The sequence below is a fragment of the Cheilinus undulatus genome, linkage group 13, assembly GCF_018320785.1.
Source record: "Cheilinus undulatus linkage group 13, ASM1832078v1, whole genome shotgun sequence".
Taxonomy (NCBI): domain Eukaryota; kingdom Metazoa; phylum Chordata; class Actinopteri; order Labriformes; family Labridae; genus Cheilinus; species Cheilinus undulatus.
Genome location: NC_054877.1, coordinates 16,096,215 through 16,116,301, shown reverse-complemented (window position 1 = coordinate 16,116,301; position 20,087 = coordinate 16,096,215). Strand labels below are relative to the sequence as shown.

At 39.6% G+C, this 20,087-nt stretch overlaps 1 protein-coding gene across 1 annotated transcript in view; it reads left to right on the top strand.

The window, feature by feature from the left end:
* The window catches only part of LOC121520510 (zinc finger protein GLIS1), a 91,915-nt gene extending 77,139 nt beyond the window's left edge, over positions 1 to 14,776 (top strand). The window contains exons 7-9 of the mRNA XM_041803989.1: positions 11,291 to 11,421; positions 11,501 to 11,599; positions 11,710 to 14,776. Of these exons, the coding sequence (XP_041659923.1) occupies positions 11,291 to 11,421; positions 11,501 to 11,599; positions 11,710 to 11,852 (373 nt within the window). The 3' untranslated portion in view covers positions 11,853 to 14,776. The remainder of the gene's footprint in view (positions 1 to 11,290; positions 11,422 to 11,500; positions 11,600 to 11,709) is intronic.
* Positions 14,777 to 20,087: the final 5,311 nt, after the last annotated feature.

Genomic DNA, 20,087 nt, shown 5'->3' with positions numbered 1-20,087 from the left:
AACATGATTGCGCTATCCTTTGGACGTGTCAGACAGTTGTCATTGAGTAAATGAACTGAACTGGGGATAAATGAGACCTAGTCTTTTAGTTTTTCTCACAGGAGCCCCTAAAAAAATGATCTGAGTCAAACTCTGAGGCGGTTATTTGAAATATCCAGTATAGCGTTAGCCTTCAATCACCATGACCTCAGCCTGCCAGCTTTCTGAGATTTTGCCAACAATTTCAGGGTTTCTGCAGGGTCTTAAAAAGTACTAAAGTTGATAAATCAATTAGCCAAAATCAGGGCTTTTAAGAAGTATTAAAAAGTCTTAAGTGCAAGACTACAGGGTCTTGATTTTTTTTTTTTTTAAATGGTAATCGAGAGGGTTGTTTTCTTTAAAAAGCTTTAAAATTGAAATGAAATAGCATTTTAAGTATCCTGAAATGGGCAACTGTACCTTGGTTTTGTTTGTTTTTTAATTTTTAAGCTTTAACAGCAGTGCAAAACTTGTAAATACGTACTTCTAGATAATGGTTAAACTACTTTTAGGCTGCTTAAGTGAAAATAAGTATAGTATCAGTATTTTTCCCACTTAGTCTAATCTCAAAATTCTCTCAGAAATCCTGATCAACCTACTACAATTGGAAACACTACTGGAATGTTCTTTGATGTCACATTGTTGTCTAACTATAAGCACAAAATATTCATGTAATTGTGTAATTGTGTTGTTAATGTACTGGGTTAGAAATTGAAGATGCCATAGAGTCTTAAAATGTTTGAAGAGGGTCTAGAAAAAAGTCTGTACAAGTATTAAATTTAATGTCAGGTTTTCTGTGTATACCCAGAATTCTTACTGGCCAAGTTTAGGTTTCCAAACCATGCAACAATAAGATGGTTAAAATAAAAGATATTAAACTTATGTAAAAGACAGTTTTTATGTTTTTGGGTTTTCGGTTTGTCTGTCCAGGCGGTTCTTTCAGACGCCACATCTGGAGATCACTTTTAAGGATTGCCTTAACGCTGACTTGAATGTGGCTGAATGCTGACACTAGCTATGATGGTAGCTAATATTTCATGTTTTTGAGCATGAAATATATCCCCCTCTGTCTCTCTCTGCGTTTTCAGTACAGTTGTTCCAATTCTGATATCAGTATCGAATACATGTCCATTACTGATGAAAATCTGATTGTTGGTATCAGCGATGACACTGATCCTATACAGTAGACAGACTGGCATTGTTGTATAAGCTGGGAAGTGATGCAGGTTATTAAAAGTTAAATAACTTTTGAACCATAAATTGTACACTCTTACTTTTTATTCCTCTTGTGAGCCTGGAGCTTGGGTGACTTTTCGGAGTAGGGTAAAAATAATGCGCCAGTTTTCCACAGCACAGTCAGTCCAGAGAGTTTACACTGCTATCTGGTTGTACTCGATACTGATTCTGATACGGTGCGCTCTGGTATAGAAATCAGTGTTGGAAGGAGAAAATGGTATTGGAACGTCTCTAGTTTCTAGGATCCATTGTCTCTGTACTTCTTTTCAGTCAGGACACAACAATATAAACACAGTAGCTATAATCTCAGCATTTATATGACAACAGCCTGGGATCTGAGACAACCTGTTTGTTGTCACAGGGGCTTGACCACCATGAAAATATGGTCTATTGTGCTTGTTTTCTATATTTCAGACAAAATTAAGAACAATTACATTTAAATAATAAGAAAATCCTTTTTAAGAATCATTTTGAAAATGATCTGGCCTGTGTTTCTTGGAAATCTCTGCGTTTCACTCAACAGTGTGCCCACAGTCAAATTTAAACATACAGTTTGTCCAATATAAGAAGCATATTTTCCCACTTACCAATTGTGGTGTTTGGCAGAGCTTTGAGTTATCTACTGCTTGGACTGTAGCTGCCAACCTGATACAATGGGCCTGGAGGAGAATATGTTTGTATTTGGCAGTTTTCTTAGTTTTCTTAGAAGAGAAGATAAAAATAGCAAAACTGACCATGTTTGCAGCTCCTCTTGGGATCTGAAAACTGACCTTAAAGTGAAACATTTTTGGTCTTTACCACAAACTTCCTTCATGTGCTGAATTTTCTATTAGCTGTATTCTTTAAACTGCCCAAGCTTTTATTTTGTCGCTCTTTTCTGGCAAGCATGTGCATATAGACGGAGAGAGATGTGAGCTGTTGCCTTCTGGCATAAACCAGAGACATTATCACCAGCGATGGAGTTTTGGCTTTGTGGTTGCACTGATTGGGGACTTGGAGGCCACAGAACTTAGTGTACTGTAAACTGAGACAAATGTTGTCTAGCCCAGTGTAAAAGAAGAAGTGAGACTAAAAAGATACAGCTGACAGCCTCCAGGCCCACACTTTCTGGACAATATAGCCTCAAATCATTGGTCACTAAAGAATTGCCTGTAAATGAAATTTTATTGGCTCAAAAGAAACAACAAAAGCAATCTGTCCTGTAAAAGAGAGATGATAAGGGCCAAAGTGACATTTCTGTGGTTTAATACATGATATATAATATTCACATTGTGTATAATGTGCATAGTTTCACATGACACTGTCCAGTGTTTCCACAAGTTATTTTCAAATAGGCTTTGGTTCTTGGCAGAGGAGTTAATAGAGGTTCAACCTCGAACATATAAGCTGAAGTTTGAAGGTTTATTCTCAATAGGTTTTACTGGATAGAAAAGCAGATTTCATCTGATATTCAAAACTCTCAGCCTCATCTTATGGCATTCTGACAGTGGGGAACATTTCCAGTAGTGAACATGGTGCTGACAATTTAAATTACTCCATTAAAGTCTACAATGTGCAGTTTCTGTCTAGTACTATAGCTCTTTTATTCTGTTTTCTTCATATGGTGTTTTCCCTTCTGCTAGCTAGCAGTACAGTTACCTCAGAACCAATCAGCAATAATCTATCATCGTCTGATTGACACATTTCCCACTAGAAACAGGTAAATCTTTGTTGTGTGTGGGTGAAACAAGCAGTTAGCTGTAATCAACTTCCAGGCAAGATTTCCTTTTCCATATGGTGTTTACGTCTGCAATGAAAAGGCTGTCATTTCTCTTATCTTTGGAATAGCAGTGTTCATCTGATGACTTCAGCTGTTTAACCCAGTAAAAGAACCGAAATGTAATGTGATTTTCTCACATTAAGGTAAATTCAATTTGCCAGAATGACAACACCATGATGCAATTTTGTGAAAAATGAAAAGTCAAATTTTTTCAAGAAGAGAAAAAGAAGAGAACACAGTTTGTTTGAACAGAGTTTGGTTTGAGCATTTCTGGTGTATCAGGTAGTGAGGAAATCTAACCTCTGATAAGCTTTATACACACTGTCAAGCACTTTTGTGGTCCAAGTTTAAATGTTTGATCTGTAATGGATTGTAAGCTGCACTTTGATGCAGATATCTGTTTACAGAGATAAATAAATCATCATTAGATTACTGTCAATGGGAGCTATTCGACATCAATGCAGACTAAGTTTAGCCTGTTTATTGCTGGCTACACAGAACTTTTTATCTGTAAACACCAAATCCTCTGCTATACAGCTGGTCAATACATCTGGACTACAAATGTACTACAAGAGGAAAACAGCACCTAGTGAACCTCGTGACTCCTGTGTACTGATTCTACATCTCTGTGTAGAAACTGTTCAGATTATCAGTACAGCAGTGATAGTTGTGAAGTACAGACCCAAAAGTTGCACTGCCCATTTGTTGTCTTTAACAGATGAGTTTTTTGTACTTAGTTTGTTTAGTTAATTAACTACACAGCATAGCATTGTTTTCTTTAAATGCAGGATTAGGACCTAATAAGGGAGAAAACCTGTTAAAAAGTGGCAATGTTAGCCTGCTCTATAACGTAGCATGTTTTCAAGCCACCTCACTGCATAAAAAAAACAACTTTTCAGATGAAAAATAGCAAGTAAAGTTCATCTCACTGTTGGATTTTATAGTAAATAAGATATCAGTTTCCCAATATTAAAAAAACACAAACATACTGTTATTCAGTTATACACTGTATAAGTATGGTGCTCAAACAGACCCTGAAATAATTGACTACTGATGTAATTTTGTCTTTATTAAGTCAAGCTTTAAATTTTTTTTATTTTTTTGGATTTGTTTCACACATTCATCTGGAAAACCTCCCGTAGACGGTGTTTGGTAAAGGGCAGAGCCTTTGAAAAAAAACTCGGAGGGTGATTGAATGAACATTCCGTCTGTCACATTTTTACAGGCCAATCAGAGCAACAAAACACGTGACGATTAGACTCTTGCCAAATATGGATGGGAGAAGGGCAAAAACGTTGTTTCTGCAAAGAAAAGAAGTCGATGCTGTTCTTTGTTCTTCTTTTAATGAAGAAAAGTCATTGAAATCTGATAAAACTGGTGCTATAGCAGCATCCACGCTTATCTCTTCTGGCATTATTGCACCAGCCTCTTGTCGCTGCTTGCTTATGTCACGACTCCGCTGCACCAGGAAATTATAGCCTCTTACTCCCAGTTGTTCCTATCACTTTCTCTGGTGGGATTACATTATTGTACATTTTTTGTTAATTACTTTGAGACTGACCAAACTATCAGGCCACTTATTAAACAAAAGAATAAACTCACCAGCCACTTTATTAGGTACACCTCTTTAATTGTTTAACAGATAATCAGCCAATCATGGCAGCAACTCAATGCATTTAGGCATGTAGACATGGTCAAGATGACTTGCTGAAGTTAAAACCGAGCATCAGAATGGTGAAGAAAGGGGATTTACGTGACTTTGAAAGTGGCATGGTTGTTGGTGCCAGACAGGCTGGTCTGAATATTTCAGAAACTGCTGATCTGCTGGGTTTTTTATGCGCAACCATCTCTAGGATTTACAGAGAATGGTCCCAATAAGAGAAAATATCCAGTGAGCAGCAGCTGTGTGGATTAAAATGTCTTATTGTTGTCAGAGAGTGGGCAGACTGGTTCAAGATGATAGGAAGGCAACAGTAACTCAAATAACCACTCATTACAACCAAGGTATGTGGAATACCATCTCTGAATGTACAACACATCAAACCTTGAAGTAGATGGGCTACAGTGACAGAAGACTACACTGGGTGTCAATCAAGTCAGCTAAGAACAGGAAACTGAGGCTACAATTCATATGGGCTCCCCCAAATTGGACAATGATAGGTTGGAAAAACATTGCCTAGTCTGATGAGTCTTGATTTCAGCTGCGACATACAGATGGTAGGGTCAGAATTTGGCGTAAATAGCATGAAAGCATGGATCCATCCTGCCCTGTGTCAGTGGTTCAGGTTGGTGGTGTAATGGTGTAGGGGATATTTTCTTGCCACATTGGGCCCCTTAGTACCACAACACCACAATACCTGAGTATTGTCACTGACCATATCCATCCCTTTATGACCACAGTGTACCGGTCCTCTGATGACTACTTTCAGCAGGATAATGCACCATTTCACAAAGCTCAAATCATCTCAAACTGGTTTCTTGAACAAAACAATAAGTTCACTGTGGTCAAATGGCCTCCACAGTGACCAGATCTCAATCCAATAGAGCACTTTTGGGAAGTGGTGGAACAGGAGATTTGCGAATGTGCAGCAACTGCGTGATGCTATCATGTCAATATGGAGCAAAATGTCTGAGGAATGTTTCCAACATCTTGATGAAGCTATGCCACTAAGAATTAAGGCAGCTCCAAAGGCAAAAGGGAGTCCAACCCCGTACTAGCAAGGTGTACCTAATAAAGTGGCCAGCGAGTGTATGTACAGTATTTGGGGATTTATTAGTGTTAGTGAAAAGTTTAGGCCCAAACTCAACATTAAAAGTACTAAATTCTATATTTTGTGTTAGAAATGGCACAGTGACTGCCCTCTACAGGTTCAACCCAGGCTGTTGTAATCACATTTTTCTATTGGCTGATCAAGGCAGGTGACATATTTGGTGCAAGTTTCATCGCCCACAGAGCTCAGCAGTTACCGCCCAATTTTTCAAGACCATTAACTTAAGTAGTAGCAGCCAGTGAGTCTGCTTTGAAAGGTTATGACATTGTGAGTAAAAATAGAAGCAGCAAAAGCAGCTAGACTGAATGATGTTGTGACTGATGTGGATAGCACAAAATAGTGAGTGGCCTTGTCTTGTTCCTACCCTTTCCCAGCTCTGTCCATTAGGTTTTAAAGGTGTTCTGTGGTATTTCAGAGAAGGTAGACCTCAGCTGAACCTCTGTGGTTTTGTTACTCTTTGATGCATTGCAAAATGTTTTGTAATTAATTTGCAGATTCTTGGGGTAAGAATTTGCAATCACCAATTAATATACCATCATGTGCATTAGTTAAAGCATGTAAGGTGCTAAGGATTCATCAGGGGGCAATGTGCCAAGGTCAAGCTTGATGGCATCTCTTTTGTCTGGACCTTCTAACCCCTGGTGATACACCCGGAGACTCCTGGCTGTTCTTTGGTCCTCAAGACATTCACAGAATGGCCAGGGGCTTATGGCAACCCTACAACCCACACGGTTGGTATCCTAGGTCATCGCCATCTTTACCCCTTACTACGTCCTTAGTTGTGGACTTTGTTTGTCTCAACAGATTATTCTCCCATGCCCCTGGTAATATGCAAGGATTTCTAGAGCCCTACCAGGGTTGTGTCAATTCTCCTTCCTGCTCTGTGGTGCCCTCAGGTGGACCCACTCACCATTACATGCTTTTTTAGCCTTAATTTTTGTCCCAAACATGCCTCAAAGTTTGCACAGTACTGTAAGTTTTAAAGTTTTCTTTTTTTATTTACTCAGTGTACTTTTATGTAAAAATAAGATAGGAAAGGGTAGCTGTATGTACACTGATAACCCTAATATTGATTCTGCTGTAGGCAGACCTTAAAGAAGCCCTGAAAAAAACAAAAGTTGGTGATCTGCTTGAAAGCACTTATTCAAGAACTATTGAGTCGTGGATTTAATAGTATATCAAGGAGTATTACACAGGACATCTTCTGGCCTAAAGTGATAATAAAAACCTAAAACTATCTACTGTAAAGTTCATATTCCAGTAAATAACAAGGCTTTTAACATACAGTCTAAGTCCATTTGTCTCTGTATTTGTGCAGCATCTCCATGCCTCCATCTCTTCAGAGTTTGCAGCCCAGGCTTCCATGCAGCTCTGCACAATCCGTCCATTGACATCTCTTTATAGCGACTGAGGATGTCATAGAATCCCACTGGTGCCCGCAGTACAGATGGCCTGCCAAAGCCAATACCAGACGAGCATTTGTTTTTCCCCCAAACGACTTAGCGAGACGTTAAACACGTGAAGGTAAATTATCTTTGCTCTGCAGCAGAGCAGGCATGGAGCTCTGACCTCATAGCCAGGCGTGTGTTTACTCTGGCTGAGACGAGCCATTTCAACGTCTTTTAATTATTTAATACTTGAGGGATTCAGAGGCCCCCGCGTTCAGGCTTGTCCATCAGCGAGTATTTGTGATGTGCAGTGTTTGTGTATTTTGCGGTTGGGGAGTGTTGGGAAGATGGATTGGCTTTTGGAGCAGCCTGTCTCTCAGAAAGCGCGATGGCTCTCGCACAGAAACGTTATTATTGAATTTGAAGGAAAGAGAAGAAATGAAGTTTACTTTTCAGAAGCTTCGAGTGACACTGGATCCAAAGAGCCAATTTAACTGAAATGTTTGACGTGTCCACACATTTTTATGTTTACTGAATCTCTAACATGCCATAAGTGAGCTTTAGTTTCTTCATTCAGTTGATTAGTAGTGCTTAGATCACTTTAAATCTCCATATGTGTTACATACGTTTAACATGATCCTATATGATCTGTATCACAGAAGCTCTCTAGCGTCTCTCCTCTGCCAAAGTAGATCGGTTTGCTGGCACCTTTGGTAAACCCGCTCTGATTCAAAAAAATACGCTGCTATTAAAAAGCAGCCATGGATTTGAAGCAAGGTTGCATGCATATAAATACGAGACCTTAAATTCTGCATGCAGGATCCTTCTCATTCCAGATAGGAGGAGGGCAGCTGGCTGTGGTTAGTTAGTATAAAGTTGGAGAAAAAGCTGCCAGTAAAATAAGATCAGAGGAACAGTTTCCTGAGGTGCTGCTGACAGCCGCCCCCTCAGGCCCGAGCTCACTGTTAAGCTCGTACATCAGAGAAGTTTGGGCACAGTGGCCCACGAAACAACAGATCGGCTCAAACATCTTAGCTATGTTGGTGCACAGTCGCAAGAATGTAAGCCGTGGAACAGGCACGGTTGTTTATAGTTAAGGTCAGCTCTGATGGTCGTGGGGCCAACGTGGGGGGAATCCAGAGAACTGCTGAATTCTTAGGCCTCGAAGTCATCGCGGCACATTCATTTGAACAGTCGTACTATATCAAAGCCTACTGTGTTTACATAATCTTATACAAAGCCTGGTTTTTATTACCTTGGGAAGCCACCGCCATCTGTAAGTTATATCAGTTTGGGTTTCAGAAAAGTCCTTTTGATTAATTTTGGCTTTTATTGTATTTCTCCACTGAAAGCAGAGACTGTTAAATTAAACATAATAGCATTTGACATGGGAAATGGGTAATAAAGAGACCTGGGGATGATAAATGATAGATATGTAAAGAAATCTCCAAACATTTACTGTTTTTTTTAAAGCCGTCAGATGCAAATATAGAAGGCGCTCGGGCCAGCAGCCATCAGTATCTGTGACAAAGCCTGGCTTATTTATGAATCCCAGTAAAACCCGTCCAGCAGAATCCAAGGCCATCTAACTCTCCGGGGACCAATATGCTACGGTACATCATCCAGGAGAGTTCTCAAGCCACATGAAATGCTGAGAGCGAGCGCTTTGAAGGAGGGCGAGGGGGGGTTACATACCATATCCAGAGGAGGGGGGGGGGGGGGGTTCAGCTGCATATCTCCTTGGAGAAATATTCAGCTGCATTTCTTTCTTTCTTCTCGTCGACTTGGCTCCACTGACTCACTCGTTTCCACATTGAGTCAGTGTGTTTGTGCACAGTCAGCACATTCTTTCAGCGTAACGATGGCTACAGCCCGCCTACATTACCCCCATGAGACAGAAACACTTCCATGTATAAACGGTGGTGTTTGTGCACGGCTTTAATTAGTTTGTGTGATAACACAGCTGCTGCAGCTGTCTGATGAGAGTAATCAGCATTAATGACAGCAAAATACTTCACTATGTCTAAAGGCCTACAACAGATTTTAAAACCCCTTTTGTTTTGGTTGTCTTTGTCCGTATCCTCTAAAAGTCAGGATCTTAAAACCCCTCAAACACTGAAAGAAAGAGGACTGACTGAAAGTGAATCATATCACAAAGTAAGTGGTGTGTGGAACATTTTTGTGCTGTTTTTTTAATTGTAGGGTTTTCTAGTCAGATGTTTTTTTTAATTGTGTGTCAGGACTTGAAAGTGGATTGCAGAGCTACTTTCAGTAGGCCTGTCCTCGGTATCCTTTTAAGGCCTGATGTAAGCCTCATGTGAGTATGTAGTCAAAGTTTGAGCCTTATCTGCAGTTTGGTGATATTTAAACATAAACGAGGTTGAAAAAGTAGAAGAGAATGAAAACATTCAAAATAATTTTAAGAACAGTTATGGTATTATTAAGTAATCATATTTGTGCTTATTAAGGGTGAGTAGCTTACTCAAATATAAGTACTTGTACTTAAGTTTGGTCTGGACAAATATCTGTGCATCCCTAAAAATAATGTCAAAAGTATTTAAGCACTTGGTTTGCTCAGCCCCTTTGTCCCGCCGTGTATTTTTTACCATCTGAAGTCCAAACTGTGCTATTTATTTCTTATTTAATAAATCTGATTGGTGGAGAAGTATCAGAAATTGGGTCATGATTTCTCATTCTGGAGTTGTTGATGTGTCCTGAGGCTAGACCAGTTAAGAACCACTCCTCTAGTCAACTGTAACATCACTAGAAATTTATTTGTAACACCCTTTTCATTTAATAACAAGAGCTCCTTGCTGAGAAGCACAGTTCACAAGTCTGTGCTTAGAAACACTGGCTTTGTGATGGAAAACTTAGACAGTTCAGCAGGAATTAAAAGTTCAAGTAGACTGAAAGAAATAGCAAAATATGCTTTTCAACAGCAGGTACTTCCCCCAAGAACTAGGAACCTTTTGAGGAACTCTGTGCATTTTGAGGACAGGGTTTAAATATAGCTATGGGGTAAGAAATCTTCTCTTTAAAAAATCCCTGCTCAGAGAATGATACTCTATAAAGGCCCAGGAACTATGGGAGATGGGGCTGTAAAATAGAATGCAAAAGGACCCTGAAGGGGCTTTTACTAACTTTACCCTGAAATTTTAGTTCTTAGAACTTTTCCTCAGGTAGCTAAATGGTTCCTGTGGCTCACTACTGTCTGTTTCCACCAGGGCTTAAAATCCCAGGTAGGTTATGTTAATTAGCATCTTTGGAGAGAAGGTCCTGGAACTAAATGTTAGGGATGCATGATATTATCAGCACCGTATTGGCAGATTTGAAAAAATTCTGCCAATACTTATAGCTGATATTTTGGCTATATCAGTTGTAAATGTTGACCAAACAATTTGAGCATATAGCGTTAGTTCAGGCAGGCCAAGGAGTCAAGTACTGCCATATAATTGAGATCAGCTGATCTCACACAAGCCCTCATCAGCTGACAGCCAGCTGATTCGCTCTAAGCATGCTATTTGGCTAATCGTCCTTATGCTGCCATATTTCACCTGCTCTGGCCTGGCTATGCTTTGCTGCTCTCTCTGCAAGCCACTTTTTGCAACCCTCCTCCACCCCAACTCCTCCTTTTTTTTCTGCTTCTGTGTTGATTAATGTCATTCTGTCGAAACTGATGCCTGCTCTGCTCTGGGGTTTTTACTGCTTTTCTGTCTGCCTCAGACTTTCCTCGTAGACACAGGAAGGGAGGAGTGTGTGCTGAATCAACAAGCTGCAGCTCTGTGTCTCAGTTCTAAGCATCTTTTTGACATGCCTCATGAACTACTACTATAAAATTGATGGTTTTGCTCCAACGCATGGCACAGATGCAGGTCTCCTTAACTAGCAGTTATGCAGTTTTGCACCTCAGAATGCAGGATGGTATATGAAGCAATCAGAAAGTCACTTAAATCACCTTTCCTCTCCATTCTGATGCTGTTTGTATTAATGACAAGTTGAAGAGGTATACCTAATAAAGTGGTCGATGAGTGTAAAGCACATACATTTTCCACAGCTGCTTATGTTGATGTATTGTGTATAAAGTATTTAATAATAGTGCTTTGTTGTTCTCTCAACAGGAACAGACAGTCATCATTGTTCATGGCTGCTGACGTCAGCCCGGTGAGCTCCACTTCAGACCGAACAAACGTCCCACTGCAGAGCTACAACAAAACTTACAGCAACCAACAAGTTCTCTCACAGCAGCAAGGTACTACAACATCATTAACCTCATCACTGCTGGTATGATCTATCCTTGGTGTCCTTACAATTCATCTTTTGTCTCTAAGGATGTCTGTATGGAGAGGAAAAGGAGGCTCAACCAGTCAGTGATGGAGGATTTGAACCCTCTAGTTACTTCACAAACTCCTCCTCCTCTCATTCTGTAGGTAAGACATCCAGAACTCAAAGTAAAGGTTTTTACTCCAAGCAGTGCTTCACCATCAGTTACTGCAATGCAAGTATTGAAAGAAACTTACGCTGTGCCACTTCTCCTCAGGGTTTGACTTGTTACAGGACCTGCAGGGTCAGGCAGGGGGCGGGTACTTCATGACTCCCTGCTCAGATGACAGCTTCCTCTTCCAGACTGGAGGCGTTGACCGCTGTCTCAACCAGATCTACTCCATCTACCTGGACTCATGAGAGACCTGCATCAGAATTACTCTGAGTACCAAAGGTGGCGTGTTTAATGCTGGTGGCAGACAATCACAGTATTGTCTATCAAAGGCTGAACAGTCAGAATTGTTCTCATTAGTGCGAGTTATTTATAAAAGAGAATGTTAATGGGAGAAAACATGTGCCAAACAGAAAAAGAGAACATCTTGTCAGTTAATAATGTTAGTAGCAATGATATTTTTATACAGAGATGACCACAGAAGTCATTTATCTGGATGGAATTAGCTGTTTTAGCTCTTTTATGTTTAATCCATGAAAATTCAAAAAGCTTGTGTTCTTGCTCCATTGAGGTTAACTCTCCATGACAGCTTTTCCTTTGGGAAATGCCTCACAAAAACAAGTAATACGCCGAGATCAGAGCTGATTTAGAAGCTACCAAAGAAAAGAAAAAAAAGTTTTAACAGTTCCAGATGAAAGCGGATAAGATCCAAGGTTCAGTACACCAAAGGTTCACTCACTCTTTGACTTTAACGTAGACTCTTCAAGCTTCAAGATCAAACAAATCTATGGGAGTTTGTCTTTCATTTGTTTATTTGTATAGGGACAAGTATGAACTGTTGTCCCACACTACAGTATTTACAGTGCATTCAGAAAGTATTCAGACCCCTTTCACTTTTTTTTCAATTTTGTTATGTTGCAGACTGATGCTACGGTAAAAAAATAGATATATATATACATTTTCATTAATCCACACTCAGTAGCTCATCATGACAAAGTAAAACAGAATTTTAGAAATCATGCAGATTTATTAAAAATAAACATACTGAAACATCAGATTGACATTTTTCAGACCCTTTGCAACAACACTTTAAAATTAAGCTCATGTTCCTCCCCTTTCTCTTGATCATTGCTGAGATGTTTCTACACCTTGATTTGAGTCCACTTCTGGCAAATTGAATTATCGGACATGATTTGGAAAGGCACACAACTCTCTCTGAGTTTGGCACAACCAGGACTCTTCCAAGAGCTGGCCCAGCCAAACTGAGCAAGCAGGGAAGAATGGCCTTAGTAAGGGAGGTCACCAAGAATCCAATGGTTGCTTTTACTGAGCTCCAGAGATCCTGTGTGGAGATGGGACAAAGTTCCAGAAGGACAACCATCACTGCAGCCCTCCACTGATCTGAGCTTAATGGCAGGATGGCTAGACAGAAGCCTCTCCTCTGTGGCTTTGCTGTGGATTTTTTGCAGACTTGAAGCAGGCTTTCATGTGTTTTGCACTGAGAAGAGGCTTTCATCTAGCCCCTTTGCCTTAAGTCCAGATCAGTGGAGGATCGTGATGATGGTTGTCCCTCTGAAACTTTGTCCCACCTCCACTCAGAATCTCTGGAGCTCAGCCAGAGTGACCTTTGAGTCCTACTCACCTCTTCTACTAAAGCCCTTCTCCCCTGATTGCTCAGTTTTGTCAGGTGACCAGCTCTTGGAAGAGTCCTGGCTGTGCCAAGCTTCCTCCGTTTGAAAATTATGGAGGTCACTGTGCTCAAGGGACCCTTCAGTGCAGCAGAACTTTTTAGTAACATTCCCCAGATTTGTGCATTGCAACAATCCTGTCTCTGAGCTCTGCAGGCAGTTCCTTTGACTTGATGGCTTGGTTTTTACTCTTATATGCATTGTCAGCTGTGAGGCTTTCTTGTGGGGATTACAAATCACTGGCAATCAATTTATATCCATCCAGCCTCGCTTGGAGTGATGGGTATTCCAGCTCCTTTAAGAGATCTAGATCTTTTGGCTCAGCCCAGTGATAAGAACCAGCCTCTCTGCTTTCATATGGTGTTTCATTTGGTACCATTTTTTTTATGTCTGTAAACAACGAAAAAGGGGGAAAAAGGCAACCAGCTTTCACACATTTTCACTCAGTTCCCATCATTCCCATTAAAGAGCCCCTGGCACTTTGAACCAGCTTATTCAGAAATTACACGTCACTACTCACTTTTCACTCATCTCCTTGATCTGGATGGTAACCCACAAGGTCTAATGTTTCTTTAAAAAGCATGCTCATGAAGATGTGAGGGGAAAAGCTGATAGAGATGCATGGTATAGTATGCAGGGATATCATGCCACTGTAAGAGAACCACATAAATGATGTATGGGCTGTTGTGTACATACAAGGTGGGCAACTGATTTCTGATTGCAGGTCATCACTGAAGCATAGTGTTCCTGTGTGGATGCATGCACTAAAGGGTAGTGAATGCCCAGTCAGAGTCATAGTCAAAGCACCAGAGTGGTATCAGATCTATCATCTTGAATGAATCATTTGTTTTCCCAAATCTCATTTTGTGTTTATCAGCAGGAAAATGACCTTGTAATCGAAGTGACATTGAGCAAATTCCAACTGCATGTTCATCACTTTCTTACTCGGGTTCAGTTACATGAAGGTGGATCAGTCTGTGTAGTGTAGCAGTGCTGCCACCTAGTGTCCGAATCAGCAGATATGATAATGGTATACAGGTTTATGCAGTGAGTGGTACTGTGGTACACCTGGACAGGTAAACTGACATATAAGACAAAGAAAAACTGCACTAAATGTACAAGTTGTGATCTGTCTGCCAGCAAAAACTCAATAAGTATAATCAATGACAGAAGCATAATCTCTTTTTAATTGTCTTTTATTGCTTTATTACAGTGCCTTTACATGTTTTAATATTTCTATGTGTATTTTTGTTTCTATCAGTGTTATATCCAGTGAGAGGGATTGTGAGTGTGCATTGTTTACATAAAGTTCTGTGCACTCTTTTCTGTCTCATCTCAGAGACTTATAAAATGACCAACCAAAAAATGTTTACACTGATTTTGTAGCAATCCAGAGATTTCTTATGATTGTTTTTGAACAGTGTATATAGACTGCATTAATGTATACTTGTCTTTTTATATCTGAATAAAAACATCTGTTTGTATGTGTTTGTGTTGTTTGGTGTCATGGTTTATTACCTGGATAAATTTTAAAAAATTAAAAACATGTCATAATAAAATGGAAACATTCTGATCACTAGAAAAGCACTCGGAGAGCGCAGACCTCTGCCATTAGCCCTATTTCCCAATAGTACGAAGTCCTTCAAAAAATTAATCTGTCGGTGAGTGGAGCTGAAACCAGGTTTCTTGTACTGGGGCAGACGAGTAGATGGAATGCAGGTGTGTGAATGCAGCCAGGTGCTTGATTGCGTGGCGTGGCACACAAAGACAGACAGGGGAAGGGGACACAAGGGAAACAGAAAAAAAAAACAGGAGGCAGCCAGAGCCATGACAAGGACAGACAACTTTTTTAAAAGTATGTTTTTCTTAATACTTTGTTGAGGCTCCTTTTGCACAAATAGTGCATCATTGTGGCAAGACATTGAGGCAACCAGCCTGTGGCACTGCTGAGGTGTTATGAAAGCCCAGGTTTATTGTGTAAGTGGGTATACTTTTTATTTATGCCCCACAATTTTAGGCTCCCAATTTGGCAAAGGATAAATGGTCTGTGTTTTGAGTGTTCTCTCATATTTAGTGGGACTGCTCCTGTGTGACTTCAGATAGAACCAGTGTGAAGAGAAGAGGGAAACAAGCTGATTGACTGTACTGCCATCAGCTCTGTTTTAGTTTTAGGATATCCAAAAGAATTGCAAAGTATGGCCTGCTCTTACCCAACCAGCATATGAAGGAAGAGTACTAGCCATTTAGAGTCAGAGTAAGGTGGGTCATGCCTTTGCCATCCTAGGTAAAAGATAAAAGCAGCATGCTGTTGAATGACAGCAGATTTATAAGTTGGTATATTCTATCAGCCTAAAAAGTAAGTTGGTATACTAGAGTAAAAGTTTATAAATGAAGATCCTCTTTTCTAAATCCTGTCATTGACTGGTCTTATAATATATTCTAGTATTTTGAGTGACTTGACCTGTAAAGTGTTATCAATATTTGACAAAACAAAACCAAAAAAAGGCTTAAAATACTTTACATGTAGTCAGTCTAAAATTTATGAAAATGTTATTTGTTTCAATTGCATTACATAAAAAAAACATTTTAATATACAATTTTTAGATGCACCTCTATGTAAATGAAGAAAGGGATGATACAGACAGCTTGTGTTGTAGGTATGTCTGGGTTTCTATGCATTATTTCAAGGTTATAAAGGACTGGCTAATACTGCCACCTACTGCCGTACACTGAACACGACTGACATGACTGGGTGTACATTCAACGTTTAAAATATTGCAAAGTGACAGTAACTTTCCCTCTTAATTTGAGGAGGTTCACATGCAATAAATTCATAATTATAACATGCAGATAAAATCAACATTTTAAACAGGAGATATATATCAAATGTAGCATTATTACATTGTGATACAACAGGCTATAACTTCTTTTTATACCTGGTTACACAGTGTAGATGTTTAAGCATGAAAACTCTGAAACATACATTTTATTGTATTTTGTATTTTAAGATTATCATATTAAATGTCATAGACGAGATTTAACCAGGCCCAACAGTACCTTGCACCTTTGTAAACATCTTGGTTTGGAGCATGTCAAGGCTGTGGCACAGTCACAATCTGTGCCACCACAATGATGTAGATCCGACACGCATAGATAAACACAAGAATTGAGAGCATGCAGTGTAAAGTTGCCATACAGATATATAAGTAATGTTTAAGGCAGTTCATTACCTATGTGTTTGAATATCAGTAACTCCCTGTTACACAGCGAGACATTACTCCACCAGAGCCCCGCCCCTTAACCTTTCTATGTGAACTGAATTTTCAACAAGGTCTTTTCTAGCTCTACACAAAACTCTACATGGGTTTGAGTCCATTTCGTAGGAGTAGGTTATTCCAGAATGAAGCCAGGGATGTCCAGTTTTAACCAATCATGTTTGCCAAAAAAATGTTTAATTGCATTTTACCAATCTAGATCTTTAATTTTGGTCTTTTTAAAAAACTATATCATACACTCTCATGTTGCAGTAAATCTAAAGTGAGGTATTTATTTTATAATTGCATTCTTTGTTAAGGAAGGTTCCACTAAGACATATGATGTCTTTAAAACAGCACAAACACCCCCCCCCCCCCCCCCATTATCATCCTCTAATACCTAAAGCCACACATGAGGCAGTGAAAGAAGAGAGTATACCAGACATACCAGTGAATGTTACTTCCAGTCATGGATTACATAACACAACAACAAGTTTCCTTCCCGGCAGTATGAATACCTGTACAAGTATTCAAACAGGCAGTGATCCAAGGTGATGGTTTTTGGCAGTACATGAAAAATCCCAGGGTGCATGAACAATTGAAAAGCAATTTCAAAAAACCTTGAGTTTACTCCAGGAAGACTGAAGGACTTTTTATTATGTTGTTTTAGTTGCTGGTGTGAAAGGAAGTTTGCCTGAGAATGTTACTAAAGTATGGTAGCAAAAAGCCACATGTTAAGGCCTCTGACATGGGGAATACCTGTTAACCCAGAAATGGATTTATTTTTATGTAGTTTATTGAGCTAAAGATGCTTGTGAATTTTCTCCATTTAAAAAAGACTCCAAGAGGTTCAGTGTGTCAGAAATATTCAGTTAAAATGTTGGAAAATCTCGTTTTTAATGAGACAGCAGGGCAATGAAAAAAAAAAGTTATGTAAGCTGTCATTTAAGCAAAGTTTAAGCAAACAATTACAATATTAGCCAGTGTCTAAGCTGAGAAGACATATTAGGGCCAAATACCAGCACAAAGAAGGCTATTGTATCTGTGTCTAAAAACACAATATTTTAGAAATACAGTGCCTATATAAAAAGTATATACCCCCTTGAATGGTGGCTTCAACTGAACTCTGAGGGATGTTAAGTGCCTTGGAATTTCTCTATGTACATCTGACTTAGACATTTTAGTAACCTTTTCTCTGAGTTGCTTGAAGTGTTCTTTTGCCTACATGGTGTAATAGGGGCCAGGAATACTGATTAACCAGTGACTGGACCTACCAGCACAGGTGTCTTTATTCTAAAATCACTTGAGACACATCTCCATTTCACTAATTGTGAGACTACCAGCACCAGTTTGCTGGGCCTCTGTTGAATTAGGCCATTCACTTTAAAGGGAGTGAATATTTACGCAGTCACTTATTTGACCTCACATACTTTTGTTTAATTGGCATTACTTTGAGGAAATCTGTTTTCACTTTGAAATTAAATAGTTGAATTTTTTTGTAAACTTTTTTGTCAAAAAAAGCAAATTATATTGACCATTATTGACTTAGGGCTGCATGGTAGCACAGGGGTTAACCTAACAGCAAGAAGGTTCCTGGCTCACTTCCTGGTCAGGGCCTTTCTGTGCAGAGTTTGCCGGTTCCCTCCAGGTACTCCGACTTCCTCCTGCCACCAAAGACGTGCTCATAAGGTTAATTGGTGACTCCTAATTGGCCATAGGTGTGAGTGTGAGCCTGGTGGTTCATCACTATATGTCAGCCCTGTGATTGGTAGTCCAGGGTGGACGCCTCTTCTCGCCTAATGACATCTGTATAGGCTCCAGCGTCCATACTGAGAAGAAGTGTACTACTGGTACACTCAAAACCATCCAAGAACTGAGTGTGGAACAATGGACACTCTCAATGAATGCCATAGTGGTGATGTCGCAGATATTGTACTGTTAGCATCCACTAGCCAGCTAACGTGTTATTAGCAACAACAGAAACCAGGAAAAAGCATTAAGGGCAAAATAGGTTTATTTTCTTTAATAATGGTAATATAAAATGCAAGTTAGTGAATGAAGGACAATAGCTGTTATATTTTGACTAGAATCCCTTTAAAAAAAAAAAAAAGAAATTGAAAAAGAAAACAAGCACAGTTAAACTGTCATCTCTTCCTGCAAGTGTAAAACAGCAGTACGCAACATTTGAGCTCTATTCTAACCTGCTCTGGTTAAGTGCTCTGTAGTCCATCTAAATCTAAGTGTACTGTAATACAATAATATACCAACAAAAGGATGTGATTTGGGACACATCCAGCTTCCGTTAGCTAGCTACAGCTTAACCACAAACTCTGAACTACACTGAATTCCAAATTATTATGCAAATGATATTTTCTCTGGTTTTCTTAAATAGTCAGTGCAAATGATAGTGTAATTTTTAAGTCATCACCATTAGCATAATCACAATTTTATTAAACAAACCTCCCAATGAAAAAAACAAAATGCACTGTTCCAAATTATTATGAACAACAGAGTTTTGAAACATTTTATAGGTTGTAAAGAACTGAAAATGGTAATTTGTTAAATTTACAGCATTAAAAGGTCATATTTACTGAAATCAAAAGCTACTTCAATCAAAAAAAAAAAAAAAAAAAATCCTAACAGGCCAAGTTTCATATTAGCATAGGACTGTCTTCGAGATCACCTTCACATTTCTTGCATCCATTGAACTTGTGAGTTTTTGGAGAGTTTCTGTTTAAATTTCTTTGCAGGATGTCAGAATATCCTCCCAGAGCTGCTGTTTTGATGTGAACTGCCTCCCACCCTCATAGATCTTTAGCTTGAGGATGCTCCAAAGGTTCTCAATAGGGTTGAGGTCAGGGCAGGATGGGGGCCACACCATGAGTTTCTCTCCTTTTATGCCCATAGCAGCCAATGACACAGAGGGATTCTTTGCAGCATGAGATGGAGCATTGTCAAGCATGAAGATAATTTTGCTACAGAAGGCACAGTTCTTCTTTTTGTACCATGGAAGAAAGTGGTCAGTCAGAAACTCTGTATACTTTCCTAAGGTCATTTTGTCACCTTCAGGGACCCCAAAGGGGCCTATCAGCTCTTTCCTCATGAATCCAGCCCAGAACATGACTCCACCCCCTCCTTGCTGATGTCGCAGCCTTATTGGGACATGGTAGCAATCTACCAACCATCTACTATTCCATCCATCTGGACCATCCAGGGTTTCACAGCACTTATTAGTAAACAAGGCTGTTCGAAAATTAGTCTTCATGTATTTCTGGGCAAACTGTAACCGTTTCAGCATGTGAGCATTGGTGGATCCTGGAGGATCCTACACCTTGAGGTTTGTGGGACTCCAGAGGCACCAGCAGCTTCAAACACCTGTTTGCTGCTTTGTAATGGCATTTTAGCAGCTGCTCTCTTAATCCATGAATTTGTCTGGCAGAAACCTTCCTCATCATGCCTTTATCTGCATGAACCCGTCTGTGCTCTGAATCAGCCACAAATTTCTTCATAGTACAATGATCACGTTTAATTTTTCATGAAA